This window comes from Ranitomeya variabilis, chromosome 2, assembly GCF_051348905.1.
Source record: "Ranitomeya variabilis isolate aRanVar5 chromosome 2, aRanVar5.hap1, whole genome shotgun sequence".
In the NCBI taxonomy this organism is placed as follows: Eukaryota; Metazoa; Chordata; class Amphibia; order Anura; family Dendrobatidae; genus Ranitomeya; species Ranitomeya variabilis.
In genome coordinates, this window is record NC_135233.1 from 850,527,616 (window position 1) to 850,546,833 (window position 19,218).

At 40.6% G+C, this 19,218-nt stretch overlaps 1 protein-coding gene across 1 annotated transcript in view; it reads left to right on the forward strand.

Moving 5' to 3' along the window:
- LOC143808017 (tenascin-X-like) overlaps window positions 1-19,218 on the forward strand; it is a 332,081-nt gene that overhangs the window by 210,680 nt on the left and 102,183 nt on the right. Inside the window, exons 33-35 of the mRNA XM_077290219.1 lie at window positions 6,200-6,454; window positions 6,990-7,247; window positions 16,312-16,569. Of these exons, the coding sequence (XP_077146334.1) occupies window positions 6,200-6,454; window positions 6,990-7,247; window positions 16,312-16,569 (771 nt within the window). The remainder of the gene's footprint in view (window positions 1-6,199; window positions 6,455-6,989; window positions 7,248-16,311; window positions 16,570-19,218) is intronic.

Below are 19,218 nucleotides of genomic sequence, written 5' to 3' on the forward strand. Positions count from 1 at the left end.
AGGTAATACAGTGATCACTGGTGACATTGTACACATGACCTCTGTATATAGTGTACAGTGTATAATGTCAGTGTACAGGTAACACACTGACTCACCTGTGAGGTCTATAGGTGAAGTCCTTCATTTTCACTTTTCACCTTCATCTGGCACAGACCGCCATCAATTCTTCCAGCCAGGGCTTGTCTCTGCTGAAAATAACACAGTTATCTAGAGCACTGCTTGCAGAGCACATTCCTTAATTTTTTCCCAACTTCTACACTACGATGAAGAAAAAAAGACGACATAATGTCGCTCTGCACAGTAACAGGGCTGTCCCCCCATTTAAAGCAGTATCCTCAAAAAATAAAATTGATACATCACTGCAAGAATAATAATATCCCTTAATTATCCCTTATAATAATAATATTCCCCATCCTGGCCCCCATTTGTCTCATTCCAGGCTCCAGCCATATGCCACTGGGGCCCGGTGAGTGGAAGAGAAGGGGCCTGATGCGGGTCCCCTCTGTTCATCGGGACCCATACACCAGTCAGGGCAGTAATGCCCTGATGGTGGCCCTGATGGGCTACAATGGTCATGTGAATGCTGGGGAGACCACTGGAGCGGTAAGAAATTGAATAGGAAAGAATGAGTTATTTTATTATTTTAACATATTGTCATTTGTGTCGAGACATGATTTTGAGGCACTTACTAATATAAAAGTTTTTAAGGTCAAGTGATGATCTCCTCCTTTGTGAAGTAATGCCTGCTTGTTAGTGCAGCCTTCCTCAGACTTCATAGCTCCTCTGCACTCATAGTAGCATTAATATAAGAGCATGTGATCAAATTATTCCATTAGCCTCCTTTTATTGAAAAACACTGCAAATGGCAACAGCTTGTATTTAACTGGAAGAGGCTGATAGACAGTATTTATTTTGTGTTACTCCGTCAGCAGCCATTTTGAGGTCAGGAAAGCTATACAATATGTGACTAAATAAGCACCAAAATGTCTGCAGCAATTCAGAAATAAAGAGAAATGTTTACTTATTAGTAAATGTCATGAAGGTTATGTTCCCAACACATTTGTTGCAAGTGAGATATTTATGGTGATAAGAATAAAATTCTGCAAATGTGTTTTTGCCATTAAAAGTATGAAAACTACCGATAGCCTTCATTATAGGTCAATGAGTCTTCACTTGTTCTGAATTATGCAATAATAAATTACACAGTGGATATAAAAAGTCTACACAACACTGTTATAAGGCCATGTTTTTGTAAACACAGCCCCAAAACAAAATTCTAACTACACCATGTCTCATTGTGGGTATGCTGCTTTAGGCTAGATTCACACACAACGTATACAAAATCGGTCCATTTTACACGGACGAGAATCCCACAAATGTTTCATGAGCAGTGATCCGTTTGCAATGCAAGGATGCAATTTTTTTTCTCAAAAAAGTATCCGTGTGTCATCCATATGGCTAGATTTTCTCACCTGCTTGCGAAATGGACATATAATGGGTCCATGGGCTCAAATATTCGTGAAAACATATATACAGTCTATACATAGATTATACAGTTAGGTCCATATATATTTGGACAGAGACAACATTTTTCTAATTTTGGTTATAGACATTACCACAATGAATTTTAAACAAAACAATTCAGATGCAGTTGAAGTTCAGACTTTCAGCTTTCATTTGAGGGTATTCACATTAAAATTGGATGAAGGGTTTAGGAGTTTCAGCTCCTTAACATGTGCCACCCTGTTTTTAAAGGGACCAAAAGTAATCGGACAATTGACTTCAAGGCTATTTCATGGACAGGTGTGGGCATTCGCCTTCCTTATGTCATTCTCAATTAAGCAGATAAAAGGCCTGGAGTTGATTTGAAGTGTGGTGCTTGCATTTGGAAGGTTTTGCTGTGAAGTAAACATGCGGTCAAAGGAGCTCTCCATGCAGGTGAAACAAGCCATCATTAAGCTGCGAAAACAGAAAAAAACCATCCGAGAAATTGCTACAAAATTAGGAGTGGAAAAATGTACAGTTTTGTACATCCTGAGAAAGAAAGAAAGCACTGGTGAACTCATCAATGCAAAAAGACCTGGGCGCCCATGGAAGACAACAGTGGTGGATGATCGCAGAATAATCTCCATGGTGAAGAGAAACCCCTTCACAAAAGCCAACCAAGTGAACATTACTCTCCAGGAGGTTGGCGTATCAATATCCAAATCTACCATAAAGAGAAGACTGCATGAATGTAAATACAGAGGCTTCACTGCAGGGTGCAATCCACTCATAAGCATCAAGAATAGAGAGGCTAGACTGGACTTTGCTAAAAAAAATCTAAAAAAGCCAGCACAGTTCTGGAGGAACATTCTTTGGACAGATGAAACCAAGGTCAACCTCTACCAGAATGATGGAAAGAGAAAAGTATGGCGAAGGCGTGGTACAGCTTATGATCCAAAGCATACCACATCATCTGTAAAACATGGCGGAGGCAGTGTGATGGCTTGGGCATGCATGGCTGCCAGTGGCACTGGGTCACTAGTGTTTATTGATGATGTGACATAGAACAGAAGCAGCCGAATGATTACTGAGGTATTCAGAGACATACTGTGTGCTCAGATCCACCAAATGCAGCAAAACTGATTGGTCGTCGTTTCATACTACAGATGGACAATGACCCAAAACATAAAGCCAAAGCAACCCAGGGGTATACCAAAGCAAAGAAGTGGAATATTTTTTAATGGCCAAGTCAGTCACCTGATCTCAACCCAATTGAGCATGCATTTCACTTGTTAAAGACTAAACTTCAGACAGAAAGGCCCACAAACAAACAGCAACTGAAAACCACGGCAGTGAAGGCCTGGCAGAGCATAAAAAAAGGAGGAAACACAGCGTCTGGTGATGTCCATGAGTTCAAGAAGACTTCAGGCAGTCATTGCCAACAAAGGGTTTTCAACCAAGTACTAGAAATAAACATTGTATTTAAAATTATTTAATCTGTCCAATTACTTTTGGTCCCTCTACAAACAGGGTTGCGCATGTTATGGAGCTGAAACTCCTAAACCCTTCATCCAATTTTAATGTGGATACCCTCAAATGAAAGCTGAAAGTCTGAACTTCAACTGCATCTCAATTGTTTTGTTTAAAATTCATTGTGGTAATGTCTATAACCAAAATTAGAAAAATGTTGTCTCTGTCCAAATATATATGGACCTAACTGTATATATATAATCTATCAGTGAGACACATATATATACAGTGGGGCAAAAAAGTATTTAGTCAGTCAGCAATAGTGCAAGTTCCACCACTTAAAAAGATGAGAGGCGTCTGTAATTTACATCATAGGTAGACCTCAACTATGGGAGACAAACTGAGAAAAAAAAATCCTGAAAATCACATTGTCTGTTTTTTTTATCATTTTATTTGCATTTTATGGTGGAAAATAAGTATTTGGTCAGAAACAAACAATCAAGATTTCTGGCTCTCACAGACGTGTAACTTCTTCTTTAAGAGTCTCCTCTTTCCTCCACTCATTACCTGTAGTAATGGCACCTGTTTAAACTTGTTATCAGTATAAAAAGACACCTGTGCACACCCTCAAACAGTCTGACTCCAAACTCCACTATGGTGAAGACCAAAGAGCTGTCAAAGGACACCAGAAACAAAATTGTAGCCCTGCACCAGGCTGGGAAGACTGAATCTGCAATAGCCAACCAGCTTGGAGTGAAGAAATCAACAGTGGGAGCAATAATTAGAAAATGGAAGACATATAAGACCACTGATAATCTCCCTCGATCTGGGGCTCCACGCAAAATCCTACCCCGTGGGGTCAGAATGATCACAAGAACGGTGAGCAAAAATCCCAGAACCACGCGGGGGGACCTAGTGAATGAACTGCAGAGAGCTGGGACCAATGTAACAAGGCCTACCATAAGTAACACACTACGCCACCATGGACTCAGATCCTGCAGTGCCAGACGTGTCCCACTGCTTAAGCCAGTACATGTTCGGGCCCGTCTGAAGTTTTCTAGAGAGCATTTGGATGATCCAGAGGAGTTTTGGTCCTATGGTCTGATGAAACCAAACTGCAACTGTTTGGTAGAAACACAACTTGTCGTGTTTGGAGGAAAAAGAATACTGAGTTGCATCCATCAAACACCATACCTACTGTAAAGCATGGTGGTGGAAACATCATGCTTTGGGGCTGTTTCTCTGCAAAGGGGCCAGGACGACTGATCCGAGTACATGAAAGAATGAATGGGGCCATGTATCGTGAGATTTTGAGTGCAAACCTCCTTCCATCAGCAAGGGCATTGAAGATGAAACGTGGCTGGGTCTTTCAACATGACAATGATCCAAAGTACACCGCCAGGGCAACGAAGGAGTGGCTTCGTAATAAGCATTTCAAGGTCCTGGAGTGGCCTAGCCAGTCTCCAGATCTCAACCCTATAGAAAACCTTTGGAGGGAGTTGAAAGTCCGTGTTGCCAAGCGAAAAGCCAAAAACATCACTGCTCTAGAGGAGATCTGCATGGAGGAATGGGCCAACATACCAACAACAGTGTGTGGCAACCTTGTGAAGATTTACAGAAAACGTTTGACCTCTGTCATTGCCAACAAAGGGTATATTACAAAGTATTGAGATGAAATTTTGTTTCTGACCAAATACTTATTTTCCACCATAAAATGCAAATAAAATTATAAAAAAACAGACAATGTGATTTTCAGGATTTTTTTTTCTCAGTTTGTCTCCCATAGTTGAGGTCTACCTATGATGTAAATTACAGACGCCTCTCATCTTTTTAAGTGGTGGAACTTGCACTATTGCTGACTGACTAAATACTTTTTTGCCCCACTGTATATATATATTTCATACAGAGCTAGATAGCATAAAAGCCGGTAATTCAGTTGTCGGCTTTTGCTAAATCCTTACCGAACCCGACAGGATATGAGACATAGTTTACATACAGTAAGCCATTGCATATCTGTTATATTTTTATATATCTCTCACTAATAATGTTAGTAGCGTGTGTGCAAAATTTGGGAGCTGTAGGGGTTAAACTAAAGGATTAATTCACGGAAAAAACTGGTGTAGGCTCCCGTGCAATTTTCTCCGCCACAGATGGAAAGACAGTAACTGAGGACAGATATTAATAGCCTACAGAGGGACCATGGTTATTGCCCCCCCTGGCTAAAAACATCTGCCCCCAGCCACCCCAGAAAAGGCGATTCTGTAAGATGTGCATATTCTGGCATTTAGCCTCTCTCTTCCCACTGCCCTGTAGCATTGGCATATGGGGTAATAAGGGGTTAATGTCACCTTGCTATTGAAATTTGACATTAAGCCTGGATAATAATGGAGAGGTGTCAATAAGACACCTATCCATTATTAAGCTACTAGTTCTGAAAGGGTTAAAACACACACACATTAAGAATAAAGTATTTAAGTGAAATAAATAAACACATAGGTTTTATTATCTTTATTGTATGCTCAATCCAAGAGATGAACCTCTTTCTCCTGTAAAAATTCCAAAATAAAAAAGCAACAATATCCCATACCTGTCCGCTGTACAGTCAAGTCCCACGCTGTAAATCCATCTCAAGGGGCTAAATACATTTACAACCCGGAGCGGTGCTAATGTGGCCGCTCCCGGCTGTAAAAGACTGGGGAATGAATGAAATGTAAGGGGCGGAGCTTCGGTGACTAGCGGTGCCATCACCAAAGGTGCGCCCCCTGGCAGCATTAACTTTGTAGCATGAGAAAATATTCAGAAACTTTCCCACGCTACGGAGTCACTATGCTGACAGACACAGCAAACCTTCCTGCCACAGCTTGCATTGATGTGCCATCCTGGATGAGCTGCACTACCTGAGCCACTTGTGTGGGTTGTAGAGTCCATCTCATGCTAGCACGAGTGTGAAAGCACAACCAACATTCAAAAGTGACCAAAACATCAGCCAGAAAGCATTATTACTGAGATGTGGTCTCAATAAAGCAGAACCACTCCTTTACTGAGGGTGTCTTGATAATTGCCAATAATTTCCATCTGTTGTCTATTCCATTTGCACAACAGCATGTGAAATTGATTGTCAATCAGTGTTTAAGTGTTCATTTTATTTTTTTGAGCAGTGTATATTGAGTAATATTGTGTAATAGTCATGATACTAGTGTAAAAATAACAGACCAGATGTTTTTTCTTTTTATACCAATCGCAGGTCCTGGCATGGTTGGAAATGTCCAAGTTACCAATATCTCCACCAACTCTATGACTATATCCTGGCTGCCTCCTCACAGCAATTACAGTCACTATCTCATTGAAGTGACAGGAGATATTTACAAGACTAGGACAACTACCTCAAATTCGCTCCTTTTCAGTGATTTGACACCCGGAAACCAATATATAGTTACCATTACGGCAGTTACTGGAGCAGATGTATTGGGAGATTCTACAGAAAACATCAATTTTACCAGTGAGTATATAATCAGTATAAGTTTTCAATATAGAAGACACTATCACCTTTGAGAGGGAACATTTCAACCAATTCATTTGTGAGACTGGTGAGTATGGTGCTCTTTGACAGCCCCTGGTGTATGAAAATATATTTTACATGAGTGTAGTTAGGTAGTAGTGTAGATAGGGTTAACTGTAAGGCTGGCCAAGGTTGGAGAGGAGGATTGAGGATTAGTGACAGGAATAGGTAGTTGAGTTGCAAATCTAGTTCACACAAGGAAAGAAGTGAGGACACTCTCTGGTCCAAGTAAACTGTATCAGAGTGTGTGTGTGAGAGAGAAGAAAACAGCAGAGACAACAGTGGAAATAAGAAAAGGGAAAAACTCCATTTGTGTCAGCGGAATACTCTTAGGTGAGTTGGAGAAGGGAATATTTGATCAGCAGCTTTCAAGGATGCCAATACTTTTGAACATGACTGTACATATAACCTGCTTCATATACTAAATATATTGCTCTTCACTTATGTGTAATGATTTGGTTTTTCTTATCTTAAGGACCAGAAAAAGTAAAGAATCTGATAGTTTTCAGCATCACTGACACATCTGCATCTCTGAGCTGGCTGCCGCCAGATGGAAGAACAAGTTCTTATCTCATACAGATCCAGGGAGATGAAAAATACAAAAAAAACACTCCACTAACTTTGTTTACAGTTCAAGACCTGATACCTGGTACTCAGTACACCTTCCTGGTCTCATCCTTAACTGGCTACGATACAGTGCAGGGAGATAACGTATCAACATCAAATTACACAAGTAAGTCTCCACTCCAGTTGGAAAAAGGTTTAAGCATATGTTCTATCATCTGTAGGCCACATTGACATGTTCAGTACTTGGTCAGTATTTTACCTCAGTATTTGTAAGCCAAAACATGGCTTGACTGAAAAATGCAGAAGTGGTGCACGTGTGTCTATTCATATGATCATTTCACTCCTGATTTTAGCTTACAAATAGTGAATTAAAATACTGACTAAATACTGAACCTGTGAACATGGCCTGAAAGGAGTTCCAATACTGTTTATGCCTTTTTTACTGCTAAAGTGCAACATATAAAATAAACATATATACTCACCCCCTGGACCATAGACAGTCATCTTATGTCAGTACCTTGTCTCTTGGTGACCATGAATGTCCACTCTGATGCACAGGAACAGCTGATTTGCTACAGCTTTCATGTGACATAACAATATCGCAAGACCGCCAGGAGACACAGCGCTGACATTGGAGCAGCAGCATCAGTCCTATAGGTAAGTATATGGATCTTTTGTGGTTTACTTCAGTGGAGTTTTGTATTAAGTGGACACCCCATTATTAATCTTCTAGTTTTTACGAAGACAGAAAAAAATTGATAATAGTGATCAATTCTCTAGCTGCCTTAGGTAGAGGACCTGGGGCATAGTCCCCACATTCCTCACAATAGCTACGTGGCTGTAAATGGCTAAAGTAAAGAAAATGTATATAGGAATAATCACAATTAGAATCATAGATTTTCTCAACTGCTTAGGGACTAGACCATTTTACGTTTTTGGGCTTGAATTTTTTTCCCTTACCTTCTTAGAATAAGTTGTTATTTTTCCACTGGTCAAGCTGTAGCTTTGAATAATACTTTCCATTTTAATCTACACTCCTCAAATTCAAATTCCTACACCAATAAGAAAAAGTAATGGAATTCTGGAAATTACAGGATCAATAGACATGTTAATGATATGCAAATGATAAAATCAAAACAAATTTTTTAAATCTTGATTCAGTATCGAGTATGAATGCATGGCAAGTACATTCATTGGCGTGTTATCAATGAGATTATTAATGGCTTTCAAGATCCGCAGCTGGCTGTTTCCTTTTCAATGGCCAATCAATAATGTCCCTGATGTACCTGAATATGCAGCTGACCATAGAAACACGTTTAGGCCATGCAGGCTGCTCATATGCCGAGCCGTAACTGGAAAAAAGACTAGACTGGTCCAACTACCATACATTTTTTTACCTTACACCATAATTTCAGGAATAGGACCTGTATGATGTTAGTTCATGAAGGCCTGTTCATAACATTGCCCAGGTGATCTTCCTACCAATCTCCAGCTATAATTGCATCAAAGACAAAAGGGGTACTAGACCTCCATTCCAGCCTTCGTTGCTGTCTTGCTCCACACCATGTTAGCCTTTGAAAGTGGTAGTGTGAGGTCAATGGAACACCTATAGAAAAATGAAATGGTGAGTTTGTTTTACAGTTCAGTACAGTTATGCTGAAACCAAATTTAGATCATTTTAAGTGTTAAAAATAATTGGACTCAGGCCCCATAACTTTTTCTATTTTTCCAGGCAGCATTGTATGATGATTTGTATTTTTGTGTGATGAGCTGTAGTTTTTATTCCTACCATTTTGATGTCTATGTGACTTTCTGATCTCATTTTATTCTATTTTTTTTTCTATGATTCAGAAGTATCAAACAGTGCTTTTGCCATTTTTTTTTCTTTTCCGAAACAGTTTTTCCTGTTCAACTCTCACCCTATGGGATAAATATGTCAACATATATAGAAGTTTGGACAATGACACCCCATTTGATGTATAAAATATATTTACTTTTTATTTTGGCATTTTGCTATTTACAATTGGGGAAAAGAGGGTTTTTTAAACTCGTTTATGTTGCAGGCAAGAAAGCCTTGCATTGGGTCGCTGTTACACTTGACAGCAGTATTTAACCCCTTAACGACCACTGATATGCCTTTTAACGGGGGCAATTAAGGGTACTTATTCCTCAGCGCTGCCTTTTAATGACGCTGAAAATTAAGTGGATTGCGCCCCCTGCATCGGAAATTCTCTGAGGTCTTGGCTACTGGGGGTAGCTGAGACCCCGGAGAACATAATTTGTGTTAGTTTTTACCGACCCCTGTGTTGTGATCGCCGTTATTCACTGAATAACAAGGCTGCAAAAAAACAAGTCTGATTTCCCATTTAATTTCTCTCTCCTCTGATGTGATTGCACATCAGAGGAGAGAGAAATGTGGTCCCCTGAATCCTCCCACTGTACCTCCGGTGTCCCTAGACCCTCATGCATCCCCCTGTGCTGTCTCCCGGCCTGCGGTGTCTTCTTCCAGGAAGAAAATGGTGGGCACATGCACAGTGCGCCCGCCAAGATCTGCCAGCTGGCAACAATAGGAAATTATTCCAATTGGTTCATTTTGATCAAAGTGATAGGCTCTATAACAGTGATCAAAATAAAAAAATAGTTAATCAAACCCCCTTTATCACCTCATTAGTTAGGGAAAAATAATGCAATAAAAAAATGTATTTCCATTTTTCCGTTAGGGTTGGGCAAGGGTTAGGGTTGGGGCTAGGGTTAGGGTTGGTGCTAGAGCTAGGGTTAGGGTTGGGCTACAGTTAGAGTTGGGCTAGGGTTAGGTTTGGGCTAGGGTTAGGGTTGTGGCTAGGGTTAGGGTTGTGGCTAGGGTTAGGGTTGGGGCTAGGGTTAGGGTAGGGCTAGAGTCAGGGTTGGGGCTAGGGTTAGGGTTGGGCTAGGGTTTGGGTTGGGCTAGGGTTAGGGTTGGGGCCTGAGCTAGGGTTAGGCTTGGGCTAGGGTTACAGTTGGGCTAGAGTTGGGGCTAGGGTTAGGGTTGGGGCTAGGGTTAGGGTTGGGCTAGTGTTAGGGTTGTTGTTATGATTAGGGTTGAGATTAGGTTTAGGATTGTGCTGGGGTTAGGATTGTGGTCAGGGTTATGGTTAGGGTTGGGATTAGGGTTAGGGGTGTATTGGGGTTAGGGTTGGAGTTAGAATTTGGAGGTTTCCACTGTTTAGGTAAATCAGGGGTTCTCCAATTGTGACATGGCACCCACCATTAACCCCTTCCTGACATCAGACGTACTATCCCGTCGAGGTGGGGTGGGCCCCCATGACCGCCGACGGGATAGTACGTCATACGCGATCGGCCGCGCTCACGGGGGGAGCGCGGCCGATCGCGGCCGGGTGTCGGCTGCATATCGCAGCTGACATCTGGCACTATGTGCCAGGAGCGGTCACGGACCGCCCCCGGCACATTAACCCCCGGCACACCGCGATCAAACATGATCGCGGTGTACCGGCGGTACAGGGAAGCATCGCGCAGGGAGGGGGCTCCCTGCGTGCTTCCCTGAGACGATCGGTACAAGGTGATGTACTCACCTCGTACCGAACGTCTTCTCCCTGCAGGCCCCGGATCCAAAATGGCCGAGGGGCTGTATCCGGGTCCTGCAGGGAGCACTTCCGGGTCGGAGCAGGCTGCAGATGAAAGCTGCAGCCTGCTCCGATGAAAGTATGATCGCCGATCTGATAGAGTGCTGTGCACACTATCAGATCTGCGATCTGTGATGTCCCCCCCTGGGACAAAGTAAAAAAGTAAAAAAAAAAATTTCCACATGTGTAAAAAAAAAAAAAAAAATTCCTAAATAAATAATAATAATAAAAAAAATATTATTCCCATAAATACATTTCTTTATCTAAAAAAAACAAACAAAAACAATAAAAGTACACATATTTAGTATCGCCGCGTCCGTAACGACCCAACCTATAAAACTGGCCCACTAGTTAACCCCTTCAGTAAACACCGTAAGAAAAAAAAAAAAAAAACGAGTCAAAAAACAACGCTTTATTACCATACCGCCGAACAAAAAGTGGAATAACACGCGATCAAAAAGATGGATATAAATAACCATGTTACCGCTGAAAACGTCATCTTGTCCTGCAAAAAACGAGCCGCCATACAGCATCATCAGCAAAAAAATAAAAAAGTTATAGTCCTCAGAATAAAGCGATGCCAAAATAATTATTTTTTTCTATAAAATTGTTTTTATCGTATAAAAGCGTCAAAACATAAAAAAATGATATAAATGAGGTATCGCTGTAATCGTACTGACCCGACGAATAAAACTGCTTCATCAATTTTACCAAGCGCAGAACGGTATAAACGCCTCTCCCAAAAGAAATTCATGAATAGCAGGTTTTTGGTCATTCTGCCTCACAAAAATCGGAATAAAAAGCGATCAAAAAATGTCACGTGTCCGAAAATGTTACCAATAAAAACGTCAACTCGTCCCGCAAAAAACAAGACCTCACATGACTCTGTGGACCAAAATGTGGAAAAATTATAGGTCTCAAAATGTGGAGACGCAAAAACTTTTTTGCTATAAAAAGCGTCTTTTAGTCTGGTTTCACACTTGCGTTTTTATCTGCATGCGTTTTTTAAAAAAACCACATGTGTGAAAAAATGCATGTAAACGCGGTAAAACGCATGCGTTTTTATAGAAAAACACAAGAAAACAAGAAAAAAACAAATAACCCTAACCCTACCCCTAACCTGAAATACGTGGCACTGAAATACGTGGCACTGAAATATACGTTTATATACGTATATACGTATATAAGTGCCACGATATTTCAGTGGCCACGTATATAAGTGCCACGTATTTAAGTGCCACGTATTTAAGTGCCACGTATTTAAGTGCCACGTATTTAAGTGCCACGTATTTCAGTGCCACGTATTTACGTGCCACGTATTTTTCAGTGCCTGAAATACGTGGCACTGAAATACGTGGCACTGAAATACGTGGCACTGAAATATACGTTTATATACGTATATACGTATATAAGTGCCACGATATTTCAGTGGCCACGTATATAAGTGCCACGTATTTAAGTGCCACGTATTTAAGTGCCACGTATTTAAGTGCCACGTATTTAAGTGCCACGTATTTCAGTGCCACGTATTTACGTGCCACGTATTTTTCAGTGCCTGAAATACGTGGCACTGAAATACGTGGCACTGAAATATCGTGGCACTGAAATATCGTGGCACTGAAATACGTGGCACTTAAATACGTGGCACTTAAATACATGGCACTTAAATACGTGGCTCTTAAATACGTGGCACTTATATACGTGGCACTTATATACGTGGCACTTATGACTGTCAGAAAATGTTCAGTAAACGATTAGGGGTGAGGTTAGGGGTAGGGTTTCAGGTAGAATTGGGGAGTTTCCACTGTTCAGGCACATCAGGGGCTCTCCAAACGCGACATGGCGTCCAATCTCAATTCCAGCCAATTCTGCGTTGAAAAAGTAAAACAGTGCTCCTTCCCTTCCGAGCTCTCCCGTGCGTCCAAAAAGGGGTTTACCCCAACATATGGGGTATCAGCGTACTAGGGACAAATTGAACAACAACTTCTGGGGTCCAAGTTCTCTTGTTATCCTTGGGAAAATAAAAATTTGGGGGGCTAAAAATCATTTTTGTGGGAAAAAAAATATGTTTTATTTTCACGGCTCTGCGTTGTAAACTGTAGTGAAACACTTGGGGGTTCAAAGTTCTCACAACACATCTAGATAAGTTCCTTGGGAGGTCTAGTTTCCAATATGGGGTCACTTGTGGGGGGTTTGTACTATTTGGGTACATCAGGGGCTCTGCAAATGCAATGTGACGCCTGCAGACCAATCCATTTAAGTCTGCATTCCAAATGGCGCTCCTTCCCTTCCGAGCTCTGTCATGCGCCCAAACAGTGGTTCCCCCCCACATAGGGGGTATCAGCGTACTCAGGACAAATTGGACAACAACTTTTAGGGTCCAATTTATCCTGATACCCTTGTGAAAATACAAAACTGGGGGCTAAAAAATCATTTTTGTGAAAAAAAAAAATAATTTTTATTTTCACGGCTCTGCGTTATAAACTGTAGTGAAACACTTGGGGGTTCAAAGCTCTCAAAACACATCTAGATAAGTTCCTTAGGGGGTCTACTTTCCAAAATGGTGTCACTTGTGGGGGGGTTTAATGTTTAGGCACATCAGGGGCTCTCCAAACGCAACATGGCATCCCATCTTAATTCCAGTCAATTTTGCATTGAAAAGTAAAATAGCGCTTCTTCCCTTCTGAGCTCTGCTATGCGCCCAAACAATGGTTTACACCCACATATGGGGTATCGTCGTACTCAGGACAAATTGCACAACAACTTTTGTGGTCTAATTTCTTCTCTTACCCTTGGGGAAATAAAAAAATGGGGGTGAAAAGATCATTTTTGTGAAAAAATATGATTTTTTATTTTTACGGCTCTGCATTATAAACTTCTGTGAAGCACTTGTTGGGTCAAAGTGCTCAACACACATCTAGATAAGTTCCTTAAGGGGTCTACTTTCCAAAATGGTGTCACTCGTGGGGGGTTTCAATGTTTAGGCACATTAGGGGCTCTCCAAACGCAACATGGCGTCCCATCTCAATTCCAGTCAATTTTGCATTGAAAAGTCAAATGGCGCTCCTTCCCTTCTGAGCTCTGCCCTGCGCCCAAACAATGGTTTACACCCACATATGGGGTATCAGTGTACTCAGGACAAATTGCACAACAATTTTTGCGGTCCAATTTCTTCTCTTACCCTTGGGAAAATAAAAAATTGGGGGTGAAAAGATCATTTTTGTGAAAAAATATGATTTTTTATTTTTACGGCTCTGCATTATAAACTTCTGTAAAGCACTTGTTGGGTCAAAGTGCTCACCACACATCTAGATAAGTTCCTTAGGGGGTCTACTTTCCAAAATGGTGTCACTTGTTAGGGGTTTCAATGTTTAGGCACATCAAGGGCTCTCTAAATGCAACATGGCGTCCCATCTCAATTCCAGTCAATTTTGCATTGAAAAGTCAAATGGCGCTCCTTCCCTTCCGAGCTCTGCCCTGCGCCCAAACAATGGTTTACACCCACATATGGGGTATCAGCGTACTCAGGACAAATTGCACAACAATTTTTGGGGTCCAATTTCTTCTCTCACCCTTGGGAAAATAAAAAATTGGGGGTGAAAAGATCATTTTTGTGAAAAAATATGATTTTTTTATTTTTACGGCTCTGCATTATAAACTTCTGTAAAGCACTTGTTGGGTCAAAGTGCTCACCACACATCTAGATAAGTTCCTTAGGGGGTCTACTTTCCAAAATGGTGTCACTTGTTAGGGGTTTCAATGTTTAGGCACATCAGGGGCTCTCCAAATGCAACATGGCGTCCCATCTCAATTCCAGTCAATTTTGCATTGAAAAGTCAAATGGCGCTCCTTTGCTTCCAAGCTCTGCCATGCGCCCAAACTGTGGTTTACCCCCACATATGGGGTATCAGCGTACTCAGGACAAATTGTACAACAACTTTTGGGGTCTATTTTTTCCTGTTACCCTTGGTAAAATAAAACAAATTGGAGCTGAAATAAATTTTGTGTGAAAAAAAGTTAAATGTTCATTTTTATTTAAACATTCCAAAAATTCCTGTGAAACACCTGAAGGGTTAATAAACTTCTTGAAAGTGGTTTTGAGTACCTTGAGGGGTGCAGTTTTTAGAATGGTGTCACACTTGGGTATTTTCTATCATATAGACCCGTCAAAATGACTTAAAATGAGATGTGGTCCCTAAAAAAAAATGGTGTTGTAAAAATGAGAAATTGCTGGTCAACTTTTAACCCTTATAACTCCGTCACAAAAAAAAATTTTGGTTCCAAAATTGTGCTGATGTAAAGTAGACATGTGGGAAATGTTATTTATTAAGTATTTTGTGTGACATATGTCTGTGATTTAAGGGCATAAAAATTCAAAGTTGGAAAATTGCAAAATTTTCAAAATTTTCGCCAAATATTCGTTTTTTTCACAAATAAACGCAAGTTATATCGAAGAAATTTTACCACTAACATGAAGTACAATATGTCACGAGAAAACAATGTCAGAATCGCCAAGATCCGTTGAAGCGTTCCAGAGTTATAACCTCATAAAGGGACAGTGGTCAGAATTGTAAAAATTGGCCTGGTCATTAACGTGCAAACCACCCTTGGGGGTGAAGGGGTTAATTCCAGCCAAATTTGCTTGCAAAAAGTCACATGGTGCTTCCTCCCTTCTAGGTCCTGCCACCCAAACAGTGGATTTCCCCCACATATATGGTAACGGCACGCTCAGGAGAAATTGTACAACAAATTTTGTGGTCCATTTTCTCATGTTACACTTATGAAAATAAAAAAATTGGTTCCAAAGTAAATTTTTTGTTGAAAAAGTAGAATGTTATTTTTTTTCTTTCTATATTCCTTTCGTTCTCGTGAAGCACCTGAAAGGTTAATAAACTTCTTGAATGTGGTTTTGCGCACCTAGAGGGGTGAAGTTTTTAGAATGGTGTCACTTTTGGGTATTTTCTCTTATATTGAACCCCAAAACTCACTTCAAATGTGAGGTGGTCCCCAAAAAAAGGGTTTTGTAAATTTTGTTGGAAAAATGAGAAATCGCTGGTCAACTTTTAACCCTTATAACGTCCTAAAAAAAACATTGTTTCCAAAAATGTTCTAATGTAAATAAGACATGTGGGAAATGTTATTTATTAACTAGTTTGTATGATACCACTCTCTGATTTAAGGGTACAAAAATTAAAAGTTTGAAAATTGCAAAATTTACAAAAGTTTTACCAAATTTACATTTTTTTATAAATAAATGCAAGTTATATTGAAGAAATGTTACCACGAACATAAAGTACAATATGTCACGAAAAAATAATCTCAGAATCAGTGGGATAAGTTGAAGCATTCCAGAGTTATAACCTCATAAAGTGACAGTGGTCAGAATTGTTAAAACTGGCTTAGTCATTAAGTACCAAATTGGCTCTGTCACTGAGGAGTTATAGTTTTGCAATCAGAGTTAGCTTTGATTGCAGTAATTATTCTGATGTGTCAAAACAACTGAAACTAGCAGTGTGCACTTCAATACATTTAGGGCAACTGTTGCCAAGGGTTTAAAAATCTGTATACTTAACCCAGAAATATAACGGCAGGATTGTGATTACTTTCTAGTTCCCGGTCTAGTGAAGAATCTTACAGTGGACAATAACACTACTACCTCAGTGTCTCTTAACTGGCAGAAACCAGATGGAAATGCAGATTCCTACATGATCCAGGTCCTTGAAGATCCGAGTTTCAACAGAATTGTGAACACCACTTTGAATACAATTGGAGGCCTCACACCGGGATATTATTACACATTCACGGTCTTTGCACTTGTTGGAAATAACAGTGTACAAGGAAAAAAGAATACCATATTTACTTATACAAGTGGGTCACTATTGTAGTAGTAGAATAGCATCATTATGTTGGTATATAAGTGGCACAATTTTACCCTTAATGGGTTGGTCACTGCTTTAAGTCCCTTTAATATGAACTAACTGCAATAGATAAGCTCTTTTGTAAATAACATACTTTCTAAAATCCTCCTGTAACCTGAGCTTCTCTTCATGTCACATATTCTCTGGCTGATAATCTCCTTGCTTCCTGTAATGTTACGTCAATGTCTCCCTGAGTTCTTGGCACTGGAAGTGACATCGCAGTCATGTGACTTTAAAGTTTTGTGGGCGGCGCTCTATTAAGCGAATCCAACTGCAGACACAGATCTCCCATGTCTCTGCCCAATTCTCCCTCCAAATTTCTCCCTTGTATATTTATGTTTAGAGCACAGTGTATATATATGGACAGTACACCCCCCCCCATTGTATTCCAAGTGTAACACACATATATATATATATATATATATATATATATATATATATATATATATATATATATATATATATATACAGTGGGGCAAAAAAGTATTTAGTCAGTCAGCAATAGTGCAAGTTCCACCACTTAAAAAGATGAGAGGCGTCTGTAATTTACATCATAGGTAGACCTCAACTATGGGAGACAAACTGAGAAAAAAAAATCCAGAAAATCACATTGTCTGTTTTTTTTATCATTTTATTTGCATATTCTGGTGGAAAATAAGTATTTGGTCAGAAACAAAATTTCATCTCAATACTTTGTAATATATCCTTTGTTGGCAATGACAGAGGTCAAACATTTTCTGTAAGTCTTCACAAGGTTGCCACACGCTGTTGTTGGTATGTTGGCCCATTCCTCCATGCAGATCTCCTCTAGAGCAGTGATGTTTTTGGCTTTTCGCTTGGCAACACGGACTTTCAACTCCCTCCAAAGGTTTTCTATAGGGTTGAGATCTGGAGACTGGCTAGGCCACTCCAGGACCTTGAAATGCTTCTTACGAAGCCACTCCTTCGTTGCCCTGGCGGTGTGCTTTGGATCATTGTCATGTTGAAAGACCCAGCCACGTTTCATCTTCAATGCCCTTGCTGATGGAAGGAGGTTTGCACTCAAAATCTCACGATACATGGCCCCATTCATTCTTTCATGTACCCGGATCAGTCGTCCTGGCCCCTTTGCAGAGAAACAGCCCCAAAGCATGATGTTTCCACCACCATGCTTTACAGTAGGTATGGTTTTTGATGGATGCAACTCAGTATTCTTTTTCCTCCAAACACGACAAGTTGTGTTTCTACCAAACAGTTCCAGTTTGGTTTCATCAGACCATAGGACATTCTCCCAAAACTCCTCTGGATCATCCAAATGCTCTCTAGCAAACTTCAGACGGGCCCGGACATGTACTGGCTTAAGCAGTGGGACACATCTGGCACTGCATGATCTGAGTCCGTGGTGGTGTAGTGTGTTACTTATGGTAGGCCTTGTTACATTGGTCCCAGCTCTCTGCAGTTCATTCACTAGGTCCCGCCGCGTGGTTCTGGGATTTTTGCTCACCGTTCTTGTGATCATTCTGACCCACGGGGTGGGATTTTGCGTGGAGCCCCAGATCGGGGGAGATTATCAGTGATCTTGAATGTCTTCCATTTTCTAATTATTGCTCCCACTGTTGATTTCTTCACTCCAAGCTGGTTGGCTATTGCAGTTTCAGTCTTCCCAGCCTGGTGCAGGGCTACAATTTTGTTTCTGGAGTCCTTTGACAGCTCTTTGGTCTTCACCATAGTGGAGTTTAGAGTCAGACTGTTTGAGGGTGTGCACAGGTGTCTTTTTATACTGATAACAAGTTTAAACAGGTGCCATTACTACAGGTAATGAGTGGAGGAAAGAGGAGACTCTTAAAGAAGAAGTTACAGGTCTGTGAGAGCCAGAAATCTTGATTGTTTGTTTCTGACCAAATACTTATTTTCCACCATAATATGCAAATAAAATGATAAAAAAACAGACAATGTGATTTTCTGGATTTTTTTTTCTCAGTTTGTCTCCCATAGTTGAGGTCTACCTATGATGTAAATTACAGACGCCTCTCATCTTTTTAAGTGGTGGAACTTGCACTATGGCTGACTGACTAAATACTTTTTTGCCCCACTGTATATATATATATATACATATACTCTTCTATATTTCCACTATTATTATTTACATATACATACATATATATCTCTCCCCATCCATCCAATGATAGTAGCAAATAATGAGTCTGTGAGGAGGAGTAGGGGATAATCTTTATTGCCAGAGCTGTTGTTTTGGTGCTTTGTGCTACATCTATACACTGTATCAGTGACTTGCCTGCAACAGTCTCCTGGACAAGGCCATAATGCTGCATCTGCATGTGAAGCTGAAGGAGAAGTGGGAGGGGTTTAGTCAGAGTTACAGGGGGAGCTCTCTGCTGGCTTGCAGCCCAGAACAAGGGCTGATGAGAAATTTTGAGAGTATGTTCTCATAGTCAGTAAATGCTGCAGGTTGGATGCTGCGTACATCCTCAGCGTCCAACCTGCAGTGTCCAGATGTTACAGCATAGTGGATGGGATTTCAAGAAATCCCATGCCTACTATGTGTGCACCGGCGCCTGCGGCTCACCTGTAAAGACGGATATGCTGCTAGTCCTTCCAGACT